At 39.3% G+C, this 19,275-nt stretch overlaps 1 protein-coding gene across 1 annotated transcript in view; it reads right to left on the bottom strand.

Annotated features, from left to right (window-relative positions):
- The window catches only part of LOC121333127 (protein kinase C-binding protein NELL1-like), a 211,860-nt gene that overhangs the window by 71,252 nt on the left and 121,333 nt on the right, over positions 1 to 19,275 (bottom strand). The window contains exon 13 of the mRNA XM_041399203.1: positions 6,115 to 6,240. Coding sequence (XP_041255137.1) covers positions 6,115 to 6,240 — 126 coding nt within the window. The remainder of the gene's footprint in view (positions 1 to 6,114; positions 6,241 to 19,275) is intronic.

Genomic DNA, 19,275 nt, shown 5'->3' with positions numbered 1-19,275 from the left:
ACAGTATTTGATTAAGTGTCTTAGGTTACAAGAGGTGGCTGGGGGAGTGTATTCTATTGCCATCTGTTAGACATGGGACAGTTACCTTCTGTTAATTGTGCCACCTGTTAAAAACAGATGGGACAGTTTATCTCTTCCACAACCAATCCTCTCTCCAGAAAATATTTTCTGTTCATGGGCCATTGAGTCTCACTGCATGACTGATAAAATTCCATCAACCCATTGCGAGATGCGCTGCCCAGGGGGAGGAGCCAAGCATTCCTACCTGGATATGATCTGAGATTTAGAAAACCTCAGACAACCTTTATCCACTAGATTCCCAGAGGAGCAGCTTTCTTTTCCACTGCATTCCCAGAGGAAGACCAGGCCCATCTACACCACCACTGGACCTTCAGAGGAAAACTCCAGCCTTGTGCAGGATCCCTGCTCCAGCAGAACCACAGCTGGCACTGCAGGAGGGCTGAGCCCCCATGGGATGGGACTGTGCCACCATCCTGACCCACAGGGGGACAGGTCTTATTCTGACACTATCAGTGTTGTTTTGTATTACTGCATTTTTCTTTTATTTTTATTTTTTTTCCCTGATAAAGAACTGTCATTCCTATTCCCATACCTTTGCCTGAGACCCCCTTAATTTCAAAATTATAACAATTCAGAGGGAGGGGGTTTGCATTCTCCATTTCAAGGGAAGCTCCTGCCCTCCTTAGCAGACACCTGTTTTTTCAAACCAAGACAGTGAGTGATCTCTCCTGGTCTTTATCTCAACTAATTAATCTCTGTTATATTTTTTCTCCCCTGCCCAGTTGCAGAGGGAAATGACAGAGAGGCTTTGGTGGGTACCAGGAATCCGGAGAGGGTCGCCCCACTGCATCCAGATCCTAATGATATCCTTTAGAACAGCAAGATCTAAAGAGAGCTCTTGCACAAAACAAACCTGAAAACTTCCACCACAGACCTGGCTTCACTGCCTGCTGCCCCAGACTGATGTTTTCAGCTAGCAGGCAAATGTATCAATTCACCAACCCCAGCCCATCACAAGAACAGCAGTAAGGTTTGTTTACTGACCTCCCTGAACATCCAAGACCCCACACAGCACTTTGAAAGTGCAAGTGCCACACCAAAAATAACAATGTTCCTTTCTGGAATGCAAATTTAGTTCACAAAGAAGAAATAGTGGAAAAGAAGGTCACTAGATTAGATTTCAGAAAACAGTGCTATCTTTTCAAAGAGTGACCACATTATCAATTGCCTACCTAAAGGCTTTCATTCAGGTCTTTTACAAACACACACATTGATTCGGGATGTGAGGCCAGTAACCTGCCCTTTGAGATTGCCACTTCACTATAGTAAAACTTGCTGCATTATTAGTATTGTTACGGAGTCAACCACACCACCTTGAACCTGACAGGTAAAGCCCAGCAACAAAAATACAAAGGCATCAATTTTAGTAATAACAAACAATTTGAACATTTGTTCTAACCACAGCAGGGATTTTCTGCGGTTGAGCTGCCTTTCACAGATAGGGGAGGGGAAGAAGGGAAGAGCAGGAGAAAGGGTTTCTGATTTTTTCCCTTGAAAATGAGATGTCTCAGAACTCTTACATTCTTCTACGCTTTAAGCACAACTTTTCTAATAACGTGCTGGAGAAGGGCTTGTTCTGAAAAGTGCAGTACATTCAAAACTGAATGCTGCCCCAGAAACCACACAGGATGGAAGTGAAGTGACTTATGGGATAACCAGTCAAAATCATGAGCTTTTCTTACTTCCTCTTCTCTACCAATACTGTAAATCAAATTAGAACATAAACTCAAGACTAAGATTTATATTATAAGACTTCTTCTAAATAATATACTTCCATTCTAAGACTTCTAAATTATATATTTCTACGTAACATCTATTTTTTCACAGAATTAGAATACTGAACTATGTGTTTTGAAAATACTTCCTGTTTCTGTGGTAGATAGAAACTTACTTTTTGCAAGTAACACACTAATATTTTAGTGACTCATTGTTTTGAGAAACCAAAGGTTAAAAAAATCCTGGAAATATTATCACAGCAAATCAGGACTGAAAGAGGGTTAAAGCACAGTCCACTATTGAAGTATCATGTAGACCAGTAAATTATGGAGGTGGATTATTTTCAAAGAGACAGCATAGCTTTGGTGCATGAAGAGGAGGATGCTCGCACAGGTCTCACCCCATTTTGACAGAATGGGTACTACTGACATGCTGGATGGCCAGACAACTTTCCATGCTACTTCTTGAAACGATAAAACTTGGACAAAATTAGCTGAGACATTCTCAAGTCCAAAGGAGGCTTCTTCATTTAGAAGAATGGCCATGAATAACACATGGAAATAGAGAATGAAAAGTCTCCTGGCACTCTCATTTGAAAAAGTCTTTAAGCTTTATTACATAGTCAGTGAATATTCATAATAAATTTAAAAAATGAAAAAGAAAAAAAACAAACACAAGCAAACAAGAAAGCCCCAAATGAAACAAAATACAGTGTTCAAGCCCAGTAGTGACCACATGAAATGAAACTTATACTTTGAATGACTGCAGGATTTGAGGAAGTTTTTGGTGTTCCATGCAGATGCAAGGAGAAAATTGCAAAATTAGTCATTATATTTTAAATGGCTGTCGTAGCTGTTAAAGGCCAGGAAACTTTTTTGTGATCATTGTGATTGTCTTTGTAGAAAATGCCAACATTATGCCAAGCGAGATGAAACCTACCCACATTGTTTTCTCTTCCTAGCAGCATGATATATGAGGTCATTACAGGTAACTTATAGCTTATTAAGATGAAAAATCATTAGCATACTTGATTGAATGGCAGTGAGATATAAGAACTATATATTCTAGTTTCAAACTACAGAAAATCATGTGCATGAATTTTTAACATCATATCAGAGGACAGATGAAGCCCATCAAAAATAAAAGTATTATATTCTTATTGAGCAATTATTAAGGCTTTTAAAAGCATAAAATGAAATAATGCACTTCTGAAGCAAACTGCTTCCCAAACTGCTATGTTAGAATAAAGCAACACAAGAGAACTTATTTTTCAACAAGCAACCAGGGTAAAAACATGTGAGAATCAATCAAATGCTACAAATCAGTAGATTCCAGCAAATGAGAACATCTGGAGCAGCAAATCTTGCTGCCAGTTTCAGAATGGACAGGACTGTGATTTACTAGAGAACAGATAAACAACCTGTCAGTGTCCCAGGAAGAGACTGAAAAGCAGGCTCCTATTCCAGGGTAACTTTTCTTAATAAAACCATCTTTCACTCAACAAGTTAATTAAAATTCAGTGCACAAAGCCCTAGGAACAGGTAAGCAGAAAACCACTAATGTACCTTTCTTGGTGAACACAGGTTGAAGTTATTACTATGAGGCTGACTAATCTGTCTCATCATCCCAGGTCTTGCTTATGTGAGACTGAACACTGATTATTTATTAAAATAGTCAGTACTTGATTTTAAGTCATAGGTGAGAGTGTAATATATCTGTAGACTTCATCCAGAATAATGTTTTAGTCACTCTGTCCATATGACTGCATTTTCTATGCAATCAGCACATCTTCCAACACAGCAGCTTCTTATTGACAACCACAGAAGTTCCTACTTCACAGTTGGAAACTATTATCCAAAAATTGTTTTGGGAAAAAAACTTTCAGCAACATCAAAACTGTACAAATTAGTTCAATTTCACTAAGATCCAGTGTTTTAAAGAAAATACTGGAAGCAGCATATTTAAAATTCAGCAATATCCAAATGAATTTTATTTTGCTCAATTCAAATTGACATAGCATTTCAGCAATCACTCAATTTCCTTTTATAAAGATAAAACCCCTTCAATATCAAATGGAAACATTTCTTTCTGCTTAAAAATTGTTTCTGATTTACACCTTCCACATACAGATTTACACCTTCCACATCCTTTCCACCTTTTGAAAGCTACAAGAGCTGGGGATCAGCCACCAAGCATATACCAGCCCAGCAACACACAGAATCTGCTCAACTGCAAATGACTTTATACCTTGATGAACCAGACTCAGGCTTCCCAAAACAAGATATCTCCTGCTCCATGGAGAAACTCTGCTTTAGGCTCAGCAGCGTACAAAACACACGCAATGCCATGCATGTGCCTAAAGCACTTATATCTGAAACTTCATCTTTATCCTGAACCCATCTGAGCCTTACCCCACACACACACAGTTTTAATCAAAAAACCAACCCATCTCAGGCTTTCAGATTTGTCTCCAAATGCATGGTTCAATAGCAAGAAAATTTCTCATCCATTTGGTTGGAACAAAGAGTAACAAAATTTTAAAGACCTGAGTAATAGCTACAGTCTATGGTTCCTGCTAAACATTTGTTGTCAGTGTAAGGGGTAATTACTTAAGTATTTGCTGCCTATTTTTTTAATCATTAGTATTACTGCTAGAAGTCTAAGCATAGTTTAAGCATAATGCAAAATACAAAGACAGGATTAGTGCTTCTATTGCACAGTACTTAATTACATTTAATATTATAACAAACATTTATTTATAAATACATCAAGCAATGAACCAAGTTTCTCCTGATCTATGTAATGCACTTGCTCTGCTTTTTAATGACAATGTCAAAAATGCAGTGATTTTTGCAAGACACTAAACCTGCAAGAAATAGTTGTCTCTCGCGTTTCATTATTTGTTCTTTTATCTGCTCTGGATTCTTTGTGTGCATGCTCTTTAAGTGAATGTTCCCTCATTACTGTCAAGCAACTTGTCTTGCTACTTCACACTTTCTCGGTGTATCACAAATGCCTTGCTGTCTATACCCTTTGCATGCCTAATGATAGTGCCTTGCTGGAAAGAAAGGCACATTAGGAAATTAGTAGAGCATATATGGAAGAGAAAGAGTCAGATTATTAAAATCACTCTCCCCATCACTGTGAAGGTTGATACCTCACACAGCACAGAATTTAAGGTCTGAATCTGTCATGTCACATTGTAAAAGATCAAGAAAAAGTGAAGAGAGACAGGTTACACAGAAATAATAACTCTTTGGGCAAAATAAAAATCAGCTTCTCGACAGCTATTTAGTATCAGTATCTCTCAAGAGGTGGGCAGGTCTTTCCTACAGTTTTATAAAGTATATAATATTAGCTGAAAGACATGCTGTCATCATGAAAGTCAACATTTCCTATGACCTTCCCTAAGGATAACACGCATTACAATGTAGTTATTCCAGGCTGAAAATCATTCCGATATTGAATATTCCTGTGCCATCTTTCCACTTCAGAGAACAGCTCACCCAACACCATTCTAAACATGTGTCAAGCTGATTTATATCCATTTCAATAAACCTACCTAATATTTTCCTCCTTTGCATGACAGGTGTACCATCAAAATAATCCCAAAATCAAGACTTTCTGAAGCATTGTCATTGAAAGATGTTATTCAGCTAGATGGAGTTGGGATGAGCAGTTCAGCAGCTTCTCACATTTTTCTGAGACTGCCAGAGACGGTCTCTTAAAAACCTCTAAATGGAAATGAGGTCCTACCTACTTTCCACTAGGAATTTTTAGACCTCATTTGGCAGATAGATATCTTTAAAAAAACCAGGTAGATTGTCTAATGCTATCCACTTGCTGTCTTTTCTAAACAACATGTCATAGCTCTTGAGACATTAATTCTCAGCATTAACAACAATTTCCAAACCACCTAACAATAACTGGATTTAAGAACTTCATACATTTCAGTTTCCTTTTGCATGTTTGTCTCGGCTCTGTCCAGAAAGCTTCTCCTCCTGGGTAACTTCTCATCTTTCAATCCACTGACCAGTTTCAGCTGATGAAGTCTTATTTCTTCTCACAACACACGTGATCTCAGCCTCTGCACCTCACACAGAAGGCAGATATGGGACACAAAGGGACTGTGTCTTGGCTGGCAAGAGCCCTCAGTGGCCTTCCTCAGCCACCTTCCAAGCTAACCCCAAGGCACTTCCTACCACATTTATCCACCCTACCTGTGCCTAAACTTCATCCTGGCAAAGGGCCAGCTGCTGAGTGGCATTTGGGGCTAGACAGAAGGCAAGTGTGGCAGTGCTGCAGCTGAGAGCTCACCTGTGCAGGAGAAGTCATCCACGCGCACGTACCCCGTGACGCAGTCGCAGCGGTAGGACCCAGGCAGGTTGACACACACAGTGTTGGCGTGGCAATAGTGCATCTTGGCAGCACACTCATCAATGTCTGCAGGGAAGAACCACACAGGGAACTTGGACTTAGTGAAATGAATAACACGACACTACAGAAAATAAATTCCATTTACAACTCCAAAGGCAATCTGTTTAAACACTAGTACTAAAAAACAAGACAAATTCAGTAAAAAAACATTCCTTAAAATAGAGCTAAAACTCCTGTATCACAGCAATGTGTTCCTTCCCACTGTTCTTCATGAAACATTATTTCTTTTTTTAATTCTGGAAAAGTAACACACATTTGGGGTTTTTTTCCAATGTTAAAAACCAAAAACTGATGCAGTTTTCAAACACATAAAATAGTGTCAAAGTATGCAATACTGAAAATCCTAAGTCTTACGGGCACAGTAATCCACACAGCCTGGGCTCAGTTGAATTGCTGGTCAGATATGCCACACAAGGTTTGCCAGGACAGCGCAGGAACAGATTCCGCTGCCCAGCTGAACAGTGAGTTCTCCACACCTCCAGACTCACCCAAGTGCTCTGGCAATGCTCTGGCAATGCACAGAACCTGGACACACGGTTCTGCTGCAGGAGTTACTGGCCAGGGCTCTCTGCCAGCTCCACATGTCACACAAGGAGAAGACTGAACCAGTCACCTAAGCCCATTTTATGGTTTGCATCACATCAAAGCAAAAAAACCCCACATTATCAAGGAGCAGCAAAAGCTTGACCTCATGTCTCAACTTAAGCAATCTCTATTGCTGCTGCAAATCCAAAACCCAAAACTGTTTTCCCAATAGTGAGTCAAACCTCTCCTTTACTGCCTGTTTAAATATCCCAAAGCTCTGTCATACTGTAAACTGTAAAATCTTCTCCCTTCCTTTTTACAAAACCAGACATTATACTGAAGAATTTTCTTTATTTTTTTTCTCAGCAGGATAGATTTTCTGCTTAGCAGCGCAGATTTTACATGAAGTAATTCATGGTTTTCAAAATATTTAATTCTAGTGTTACATATGTCCAACACAAAGAAAGATGAATCAGAGACATTTTTCCTCCTATTAGTTTCTTTTTGTTATTGATTGCTCACACTCTGGAAAGGTATCAACTGACAGCACAGCTGAAGAACCTCCTCAGCTCGAGGAGAGGTCACCCCACAGTGCAGCCTCCTATCACACCCTTCTGCACAGCCATCTACAGTACCCCTTCTCCCTCCACACAATGCTTTTGGGAACACCAAAACATCAGCATTCTGCCCCAGAATGGGGGGAGGGAATTTAATTGTGCACATGCTGAGTTCTTGGTTACCTAAAATCAGGCGTCTTGTTTAACCTTCCTAAACTGAAGCAGCTGCAGTTGAGATACACCCCCATTTTCCAGGCTCTGAAAATGAAACACATGCCAGCTACACTCACACTTTCCACATTACAGACATCTGTCCAGCAGCAGCTACCAGCTAAATATCTTCGTGCTGGCCAGCAAACAGCTGGCAGCAATTTCTGACTGCTGCCAACTTGGGATGAATCAGAAATTATGGCCTGGAGGCAAAATACTTTGTATACCACTGCAAACACCTCAAACTATCTCATTCTTGCATTTCTGTTGTTTCAGTTGCAGTGCCACTTGATAAAATGAATTTTAAAAAGTCAGGAGCATCAATATATGAAAGATAAAAGCCAGGAAAAATCCTCCCACATGTCATGTTATCACACCACTGAGTGCAAGAGCCACTTGGGAAACTCTCAGGTGTTGACGTGTGTTCACACTGATCTGCTTGCAGACTATTTTTAATAGGCTTTTGGAGCGTAGCTTTGAGGAGTTTTGCTCTTGCATATCTAATAATTTTCTAGCATAAAAGGAAAAGGAATGAAAAGAGACCTGCAAAGAAAGCAAGAATGTCAAAACAGCAACCAATTCACCTGAAAATTAACCTTATGCACTACCCTTCATCTCCTGTTCCCTCACTACACTTTTCTGTATTCCCTCAAGGGGAAGTGAGAGGATTAAAAGTCTCAAAGGTGAAGGAATTTGAACTTAGATTCATTGCAAAAATGGCCCAGGTTGCTGCAACAAAAAATATGAGAATACCCAGAGATAAAAAGAAAATTCACTACCTATATGAAAATACTGCCATGAGAGAATATCTCAAAAGGAGACTAACGACTTCAAGTGATGACTTGACTATAAATAGAAGAATTGAGCAAAACTAACTGGCACTGAGTTGCTGCAGAAATTCCAGAGCCCAGGAAGAAAAAGTCTGAGACTAACAAAGGAAGAAAAAAAAAAAAAAAAGATGTCTCTTCAAACTTTGTTCATTTATTTAACTGTCTTTGCAATCTTTAAGGGTTACATTTTCCATAAACCCTTTCAGCATTTCAGATTTTCTTTTACCTTTGCAGTATTAGCCTTCCACTAATACATGCATTTTCTTTAGAGAGAACAATATTGAGAGGTCAAAACTGGCAACAGAATTTTCTTATTAAAGCCTGTAGGGCAACACTAAATCTGTTGCTCTGGACCACAGTGCTACAAATACTTGTAAAAGGTTAGGTATTCATCACAAAAAGCTTTGCGTTTTTACTTAATATTGTTAGAGTAAAACCCATAAAGCACACAGTGCTATATATCAGTTCAGCTGTAATGGAGCTCAAATTGTGATTCATGCGTATGGATTGCTTGTCACATTTGAAATATTAAAGCTCATCTTCCAGTGGTCTTTGGAGGTGACAAAAATACATGATTTATGCTTCTCTCTAGGCTGGCGAAGTAGTTTGTTTTTCTTTTAAAAAGGTATACTTATGGTCTTTAAAATGAGACTTGACACAGCATAATTATCACGCACATATCACCAGCTTCCACCTACATCAGCTCACACTTTGCACCAACAGAGACATTTGGGCTCCAGCTTTCAGCAAGGTCTGGTGTGTTAGAGGGTGGGCTGGCCTGGGAAGGGACTGGTACCCTGCTGGATTCCAGTGTCTCCTCAGCAGCCAGTGAAACAGGGTTCATTGTCAGTGCAGAGCTCTCCTTACAGCATTACTCACACACCCTGGAGCTAATTAGCTATCTCCATGACTCTACTGCAATAAACAGAGTATGTGAACTCACAGGCAATGATAAAAGATAATGCCTGTCATTAGTTGTGCCAGTGCACTCAGCAATGCTGTGACTACGCTGGGATAAACGCAGAGAAAGTATCTCAGTGGAGCTGCCTGCTTAGCACCTGACAGGAATCACCTCATACCAGCCGAGGAAACCAGGTGGGAGGGGAAGACAATGCAAATGGTGTTCAACCGTGGCCCAGGAAAGAGGTTTTCTCATCTGCAAATGTACTTTACAAACTGTCCAAACCACTTAACTCTCTTTATGCTTGATTTAGAATCCTATTACTAAATATCTGTAATGCTTAAAGATGACAACAAGACACCAGATCTCAACTAGAGCATCTCTTTGCTGTTTGTCCTCCCCGATAAGTCACATCAAACCAAAATAATTTCAGCTGTAAAGAAGGCACAATACCTACGAATGGCAATGGGAGTTTGAGAATTTAGTTTCTCAACTCCAAGGTGAAATGGACCTGTTGTTTTTTAAACCGCTAGTCCTGTAATAACCATGAGGGAACAATTTTGAAACAAAGCACTCTCTGCCTCTGGAATTGTACACCACTCTTTCCACGCACTTAACAATAATCCCTTTACACATTAGTGTTGTCATCACCTGTTGTTTGGGGCTTCATTTTCAGTTTTACTACTAAAAGACAGTAACATACAAATCAAAACAAAATGAAACAAATTATGAAGTGTTCCAGAGCAGTAACAGATTATGTATTTTTATTATAACCAATTTGCAACTATCTCCCAGTTACTCACTTTCCAGTTGGGGACTATACCAAACTAAATTAGAATTTTTGGGAACTCTGTAGGACAGCAAAGGCAGAAAATCAAAAACGGGGGGGAAAAAAAAACCCAGCTTTGCAGAAAGCTCTGATGTGTAATTCATGATTATTAATATGGGGGAGGATTCCCCTCCCCTCTTTTTATTCAAGCCAGTACTATGTATTGACTTGAATGGTATTAGACCCTGGCCTACATAATCAGGATTTTTTAAAATGTGAAATCAAACAGTGTTACTATTCAAGTAACGTTAAATCTTAAAGAATGTTCACAAGCTGATGGAATCATATCAGTGAAGTGTCCGAAACAGCAGAGAACAGCAGCAGTGGAGCACGAGACAGACCCTAAAATTTCAGCCACCTCATGCTTATGCTAAAATGAACACATGCCATTTTTACTCCACTGACTTAGCTGCTCCTTGTTCATTATATTTGCTTGCTCTCCAGATTCTCCCTGATTCTGCCCTCCCCTGCTCTTATCTCCTTTCCACTGTCAAACTCACTTGACTTCAGCGCCGCTTGCCTTTCTGTTTTATCTTTTCACCCTTCCTCTGCCTGTCTTCTTTCTCACACATCTCATGCATCTAACATACCCCACACACCTGGTTTTTACCTTTAGCACAGGCCTGGTTTCTCACATTGTGCACCAGAACCCTCAGGGAGCCATAAAGCACGAGACACAGCAGTCAGCAGTTCCCCACGAGCTGGCACAAGCTCAGCCTCCCCCAGTTGCCTGAGCAAGAAGAGACTAATTACTGGCAGCAAATGTTTAGGCTAGCCTTAAAACTGTTTACCAACAACTGTTTACCTGCCTTCTTGTTAGCAATTCATCTCCTCCAAGGCAGGGCATCAGTACAACTCTGTCTTGGGGATGGAGCTACTGCCCATTCAGAGGCAGTGAAAGAGCCCAAAGCAAGAGCAGATAAGCCAAAGAAAAACGTCCCTTTCAACAAGGCTGAGAAATATTACCCTAATGTCATTAAGAAACTAAGTAGTGAAAAATGCCTTTATAAATTAGGGCTGGCGTAGCATCACCTGGGAATCCAAAGGCAATAAAATAACTATCAATATAATAATATCAGGAAGTATTATCACTTTGACTTTTAGAGCACCATTAAAATGGTGCAGCCTCTTCCTCTGCGCACAGCATAAAAGTGCTTTACATTGCTATACCCACTTTATGATCAGTACTAGAGTATCAATATTCCAAATCTGCTGTTCTAGGGATGGAAACCGTACAACTATCAGGTTAAACAACTAAACAGATGAAAGTTTTAAAGCACATATTCACATGCAATTCACACTTGAACAGTCATACTTTCCAGTGCACACTAGCCCCAAACAAACATTCCTGAGAAACACAAAAATAAAAATTCAAGGGAATGTTCCGGGTCTTTATTTCTACAGTAGTAAGCTTAAATACTTTCACCATTCACACTCAAGGAAGCAATTGATTATTCTCAAAAAGAGATCACAACATTTTGCTACCTGTTTCTCAGCTACAGTAGTAAACTGCCCAGGGTTGTTTCCTAAAATCTGTCCTAGTGAAGCCTTAGATGTTAAAATATTGCCTAGGTACAATACAATCCCTACTCCATCCTTTATTGCTTACAATAATACACAAATAATCAGCACCTTTACTTAAGGTTATGATTTTCTGTTGAAAAAAATGAAAGTTAAAAAAAATAACTGATTTCCATTGCCTGAATCTGCCCTGATCTGACCAATTCCCTGACTCTCTGGAGTCAGAGAATTTCATCTATAGTCTATTTTGGTCATCAATCCTCAAAACAACACAATCCTATCATGAAAGGCAGCACTCAGCCCTTTAAAAATCTTGCTGTTCAGATGATCTAGTGTCCCTCTCAGCAAGAAGTTTTTTCCTTTTATTATGCTACTAAGTTCTGCTTCTCTCTAAGGAAAACTGAAAATTTACAGTTCCACTCTCCTTTGTGCTTTCCATCATTACACTGGCAAACTACGTGCACTGGTTTGGTGGGATGGTCCCAAAGAACCCTGGGATCTCTTAGGATAAAATCAGTTTGTTTAAATTAAAGCTCTCCTAAAAGATCATTTCAATCAGTTCAAAAGCTGCCATTGATGTGTTAACATCAAAGAAAACAGAAGTCATGTGGTGTTGTTTTTAATATAAAGGAACAGTTTTCTTAACCCTAAGTGCATTCATTTGATAAATACATTAATAGAAAATGTTCACAGACTTACTACTTTTTTAAAAATGTTTGCAGCTTTAGTTCTTAGGGATGGTTGATAACTTATTCATAAGGTATCTCTGACAGTTGCAAATAAGTTATTTTAAAAAATATGCAGCCAGAATTCGCATATAATAACACAGCTTAAGAGAATGCAGATTAAAAATAATCACAGAAAGCAGAATGAAACATTTGGGGAAACAGGTTTTGGCTAACAGCAGCAGCTCAGTCATTTGCTCCAACATGCCAAAGCAACTAGGAAAAACAAGTAAAAATTCTGCTTGTACTGCTGTAGCAGCTGCTGTGATGTTTAGAACTAACTGAAGTTTAAAAGGATTGCTTTATCCGGGATTACTCAAGCCTTTTAATTTTTTTCTTCTAATTACCCTTTGAAACTATACTGATATTTCTATTTAGAATGCACAGCAGCAGAACAGGCTACTAAGGAGTGTGCCTGAGTGGGTGTAAGGATTTTTCTTTAAAGACACTGCTGAATTTGCTCTTCCCCACAGTGGCTTATGAGAGGTCATGTAACAAGCTAGACACTTCTCATTTTGGGAGTCTACCTGGCCAACAGGATTCAGGACTTTTACCCAAGTCCGTGCCACCTTCCCTGCTCTCCAGCTACTCCCTGGCCCCTTGGACTCCATCAAGGCAGATCAATGACTTGGAGGATACTCTGCTGTAAGGGATTCTTGGATTCTGAGGAACATTCATTACATGCTCTCATGGACATTATGGCAGAGAGGTTCTTTGACACCCCAGGTATTTTAACATACTCAGGCATACCAGCAGCTACTTGAAGTGAGAATTTTGTATTTCAGGGAAATGACTCGGTGTCCTTCAGGAAGGGAAAAAAAAAAAAAAGACAATGATGACTGCTGCCTCTTGAACTGTATTAAGTGCTCTGAATAGAGCAAGATGTAATGGCAGGTAGCCTGGGAGAAATACTGAGAAACTGCTTCATTCTGAGGCTTCAAACTGACACAAGGTGGGGTTAGATTAGACACTGGGAAAAACTTCTTTCATGTGAGGGTGGTGAGGCAAGAGCAGCATGCCCAGAGGAGACAGGGTGCCCCATCCCTGGACATGTTCTAGTGGAAGGGGTCCTTTCCCATGGCAGGGGGTTGGAAATACGTGCTCTTTAAGGCCCCTTCCAACTCAAACCGTTCTGTGACTCTGTGCAACTTCTGCTGATGATAATCAGACCACTTGAACTAAAATAGAGGTGATCCCATATAACCTGGTGCTGGCCCTACAGGAGCTGTTGGGTGTCAGAACTTTGCAGAAGCAAGCCTACAACAGGAGAAGATGTTTGCTCTCTGTAGAGTCATACCCAGGAGATTTCAGGGGTTACAGAGCTATGGCTGTATCTCCCAAGAACAGCACTACATCACAAAGCAGCAGAGATCTGTACTCTCTCTATCCACAGTCAGAGCCATGGTCCTGGCAATATTGCCAAGGACTCTGCAGCAGGTAACAGCTAAATTCAGTGAAAGGTAAGAGAGAAGCTCAGAAAAAGAATGCCATTTAAATATAATGTATTTTGAAAGATTCTCTTATAAAAATATTGAATTAGAAATAAGCCCATGTAGCTGTAAGTCTCATAATGATGTTAGGGGATTTTTTCATACATATTTTATCTTAAAAACAGCTCCAAAAATGCTGTTCTTTTTATTATTTTTATGAAAGATGTTGTGTTCAATATTTCACATTATAAATGCTTTCATCCATCAGCCATACTTTTTCAAAGTTAGTAAATAATCATACCTGGACATGTTATCTTTTTCAGAAAAGAAGTTTCCTTAAGGCTTCTCTCCAAGTGTTAATTTAGGAATAAATAAACATTTCTACAGATGTGATAAGTAAAATGTTGGTGTTCCTAAGGTTCATCCTTGTAGATATAATAAATGCTTGCATAGGCATTGTGACATGTAGCCAACAAAGAAAATATTGCTTAAATTCACCATAATAATCATGTTTGGCAGTGCAACAGAAATTAAACAGTACAGAAAACATCAAAAACCACTGGCTTTTCCTGTCCTCCCTCAGGTATGATGTATATTTTTTCCAGAATGCAGGAGATGTTTTGGGAATCTCCTAGCTGCTGAGGAGAAGATAGTGGGGAAAAAAGGCTTATCACACAAGGCGTATGCAGGACACATTTTTTCCACCAAAGATGGTTTGATAAGCCAAACAGTAAATGGTGAGCTGTCCTGTCACCAGCTGCCAACATGGCACATCTCCTGGCAACTGCAGGCTTTGAGGTTTGGAGTCAGCACTGTGACACTTCTCCACCACCCCCATGCTGAAACCCAGAGCAATGACAAGGGGCTGATCTGAGCATGTTCCCTCATAAATCCATGCAGACCAAGAAATGTGTAAATATCTGTGAAGCTCGTTCCCTTACAGTGGTGCTCACCAGCGCAGCACAGTTTGTTTCCCTGGGCCACAGAGGGACCTAATTGCTTTCCCCTGGCTAGAACCCAGGATTAGAAACCTCACCAAATTACCACAGGGAAATAAGTGGAAAGAGTTATATATAATAAATCTAACTGGACTACTCTCCCTTAGTAGTACTCTCCCTTAGTACAACTCTTTCACCCATCTTTCTTCTTCAAAGGCTCTTAATGCACAAGAATTCATTCTAAATCTAACTACTTCATGCTTAGCTGTAAGTTACCATTACATAAGTCGGCTACAAATAAAAGGTTATGCTACTACTGCTCACAAATATATTACTGCCCATTAGAAAACAAAGCAAAATAATCACCTCATTCTCAGGAAAATAGCTCTGTTCCCTAGAATGACTGCTCCTACTTTACTACATAAATGTACTCCTGAAGCCAGGCTTGCTTTGGCTTTGATTTCACTTCTGAAAGAAACTCCTGGATCTCAGCAAGCACTGATGAAATAAATTCTGCTATCCAAAAAGGAATGTAGGATTTCTGTAAAAGATTCACCTCCTTATTTATTGTTATTTTTTAATCTTTCCAAACACTCTGAGAGATACCAGTGGATGCTTACACAGAGGGAGCGTAGAAGGGAAGAGGTGAGGGAAATGCTGGTTTTTTTCTAATCTTCCATTTACCTAATATAGGTAAATATTAGCCAAGCAGTACAATACATTGAAATAACTCTGTTCATTTTCATTCAGCTCATACCTTACCTTTTCAATCCCCTCTATCTGATTTTACTAATGGCTGGGGTTGAACAATGGATTATTATATCAAAATGAGCAATTCTTTCTTCATACCATTATACTGAGAGTAATTATATTAAATATTTCGTTCCATCAGCATGTGTCTTATGCCACCATCCACCATTTTTCTTTCACTCTCTATTTTTTGCCCAGTACTCTTACCCAGTTTTTCTCCTTCTATACACATCCTGCCATATTGGCTGGCTTACTCTTCCAAATCCACACAGATGCTATCTTCAAATGATAAATTGTAGAAGGCTCCCCATGTAACTGATCTAGAATCCCTGTGCCCACAGCAACATTTTACTGTGGCATTTTGAAGGATGCTGTAGCTCTCTGAAAAACTAAACGCTTATGAAAACTGTATGGGGCTTTTTTGGGGTGGTGTCTTTATCATGTTTGAAAAAACCTACAGCCCTGGACAACTATTAGTCTAGTATTTTATAATGACTTTAAGTATATATTGTTATAATAAATGAGACAGATAGTAGCAAAAATCGTATCAAATTAATACTCCACAATTTTGCACTGAAGTATTTTTTTCACTCAAGGACTATTTGTGCAGCACAGAGGCTACAGAACAACATTGTCCCATGCTGCCAAACACCAACTGTGCCCTATCCTATTTATGGCCTTCATTTTCCTAACTATTCTCTTAACATCTTTTCAGCAATTCATTATTCAGCTGTTTCCATTACATCTTGTTCTCCTATCCAGCTCTGCTGAAAAATCCATGAGGAAGCACTGAAGTGGCAGACGCATCACCATTGCTGAGTTGGCAGCAGTGCTTCCTCACTGCCACATAATTCAAACCAGGTGGTTCCACGTGATAGAGGATTTACTGGTTTTATTTTCATGGGTCCAGATTATTCCCTGTTAATCAGGTTCCACAGAGGATAAAGACTAATATCATATTCAGATAAGGAAATTATGGATCATTGCAAAACAGTTCCTTTCCGAGTATCCCTCAGAGCCATGCTAAACACGTTTTTGTGTTCCACATCCTTGCTATGCAATCTAATCTTATTGTTTGTGCCTTTTTAAATTTAATTTCATCTATAATGGAAAAATAAACAATGAAACATCAGCAGAATAAAAACACGTAATTTTAGATATTACAAATATTTTTCCCTATAAACACAATCTTAATTGACATAACTGAAAAGTTCAAGATGGATCTCTCATCAGCAAATATGATAATCAGGTGTGATTTATAGCACTAGTTACTAAAGGAGGCATTTCTGGTTTGGAGATTGCAACAGTACTGCATTCCTTAGGCAAAACCTGAGGTGAAACAAATAAGAGGAACAGTAAGAGGGGGTGGGGGAGAATCCAACAGCTGATCATAAAAATATTCTTTACCTGGAACCTAAAGTCCTGCCTCAACACTTAGGATAAATTTTATTTTAATTGCTTTGCTTTTGGCTATGAAATTGAACTGGTGATTTAATGCCTTCCCCTTTGATAACATAGTCACATGCTTAGCTGCAGTTAAAAAAAGAAGAAATTGGAACACTCACATCCTTAATATTTCATTTTTAGTAACTCTTCATCTAAATTACTTCATAGCCCATCATCATAGGGTGCTTTACAATATATGTTTTAGATATATTTCCTTTATCAGTATCAGCTACTGAGGAATACATTCACAAATTCCCTTGAGTTCCAACAAGGCAAGTGGTCAGAGCACAAAGGCTGGAGCAGAGAGCTGCAGAGCCAGTCCTTCCCAGCCACGAAAGCTAACTGTGAGGGATGTGCAGCTTGCCCCACGCTTTAATGGGAGACCTTGAATGGGCACATGCCCTCCTGCCAAGAGCCCTCCTGCAAACAAGCTTCCCGAGCTTTCCAGAAGCAGGGTTTTAATTTGTAGAACACAGCACACCTTCGGGAGTAGAGGTTGGGAACAGAGGCAGCATTTTGTTGCTAATTGTGATAGTGAATTACTATTTTATTGCCAGCATCATTACATAAATTTCAGAGTATGTTATCAGCAGTAACACCCAATTCCAGCATGGCCATGGCTGGCTTTTACCAGTTCTTCCAAAAGCCAGCAGAATTCTCTGTAAAATACAGGACTGCACAGCAGGGCAGTGGCAAAGACATACTTTAACATAGGTTAAAGTAATCCTTGTGAAAGTTAGCAGAAAGCCCAGAAATGAATAATAAATTGTTGAAAGTCCAGAAATGGGCTTTGAACCAACATACTGAATAGTCTGTGTGTATGTACTTATTTGTACACTGCAGAGGAAGGTGAATCAACAAAGATCTCACCCTGAATGGAGAGAAAGAAAAGGAGGGTCGAATGAGCATTACTGATTCCAATTGCTGTGTTCTGACTCAAATTTTTATGCTAGATTAAGCTTTATTTAATTGCAAAATAGTAACTCTTAAATTGCTGTTGATGAAACCTTCATGTATTTTGTCTCTGCAGAGAACCATTATGAAAACCATGTGAGATTCCATTATCAATATAAAGATGGAAACTTCTATAGATATCTAATGCATTTTCATCATCTTGATTAAGAAGCAAATTCTGGCCTGATTTCATTGGTCATTCTATATTAGTTGTAAACAAATGATAAAAAAAATAAAGACATCAAAACTAGACAAGCTGTGGATAGAAAGTCAATACCAAAAATCAATGCAAAATACTCCTCATCCCAACGGTTTCCAATGCCTCCACCTTCATTCACTTATACTTCAAGCTATTGTTCACTTTTTATTAACAGCAATGTAACCTCATCACATTGTGGCACACAGCATGAGGTTACCCATAAAATAAAACTAGACAGGATGCTATGAAAATATACACCCACTGATAGAGACTTTGAAAAACATGAAGTGATAATTGTCAAAGTAAACTTAATCTACATAGCATTCATGAGACTATATAATAAAGACCCTACTTTAAAGAGTCTCTGAGATCTTTCCTGCACCAAAGTTCTCATTTTGTAAATGAAAAAGGTACTGAGAATACAAATCTCTTGTCAATGCAAGTCAATGCCTATACCAGCATAAAATGGAAAATATTAATTTGTAGCTGCCAAGTACAGAAGAGAGCTAGCAGGCACTGGGGGGACCTGGTCCCCCAACACACCCAGTTGCTGCAGAGTGCTACATGTAGTTTAAATCCCAGACAAAAATGTGTTTCAAAAAGTAATTAACACTTCTTCCTTTAGTACGTTAAGGTACACTGTTCCACTAACCTGTGCTCTGTGCGTGTGTCCCTCTCCTGAATATCCTTTGCTTTCCTGCACAGCAGCAGCAAAATAATCACCTCCAGAAAGGTAGTGACCATGAAAACCTCCACTTTACCCACAAGACGAATAACAGCACTTCTGGGATTGCTGCAAACAGAAGTGAAGGGAGAAGCCACTGCCTGTATTTCCCTCTGTATGATGTCTGCCCTTTGATGGAAAGCAAAGGGAGCATCTCAAAAAGGTTGAGAGTAACAGTGCTGACAAAATAAAAGACATTTCCTTAATGCTGGGAAGAGATGAAACTGAGCATAAGAGGGAAGTAAGGGCCTAGATGTTAACATACACATACGTGTTACAAAACAACGTGGACAGGCTAGAGCTCCTGCTGATGGGCTGTAAAACTGAAAGGAGATGACTGTAAAACTGAAAGGAGAAAAGCACAAAACATTTCCACAACAGTGGATACATTTCCTTGTATCACAATCCAAAGGTGGTCATCCTTCTTAAAACAAACAGTTAGAACAGCTCCTTCTGCTGAGAAAGTATAGAAAGAGGATTTCAGAATTAATGCCATTGTCAC

Source organism: Onychostruthus taczanowskii, unplaced genomic scaffold (assembly GCF_017590055.1).
Source record: "Onychostruthus taczanowskii isolate IOZ18803 unplaced genomic scaffold, ASM1759005v1 scaffold159, whole genome shotgun sequence".
Lineage (NCBI taxonomy): Eukaryota > Metazoa > Chordata > Aves > Passeriformes > Passeridae > Onychostruthus > Onychostruthus taczanowskii.
This window is presented reverse-complemented; position numbering and strand designations above follow the sequence as displayed.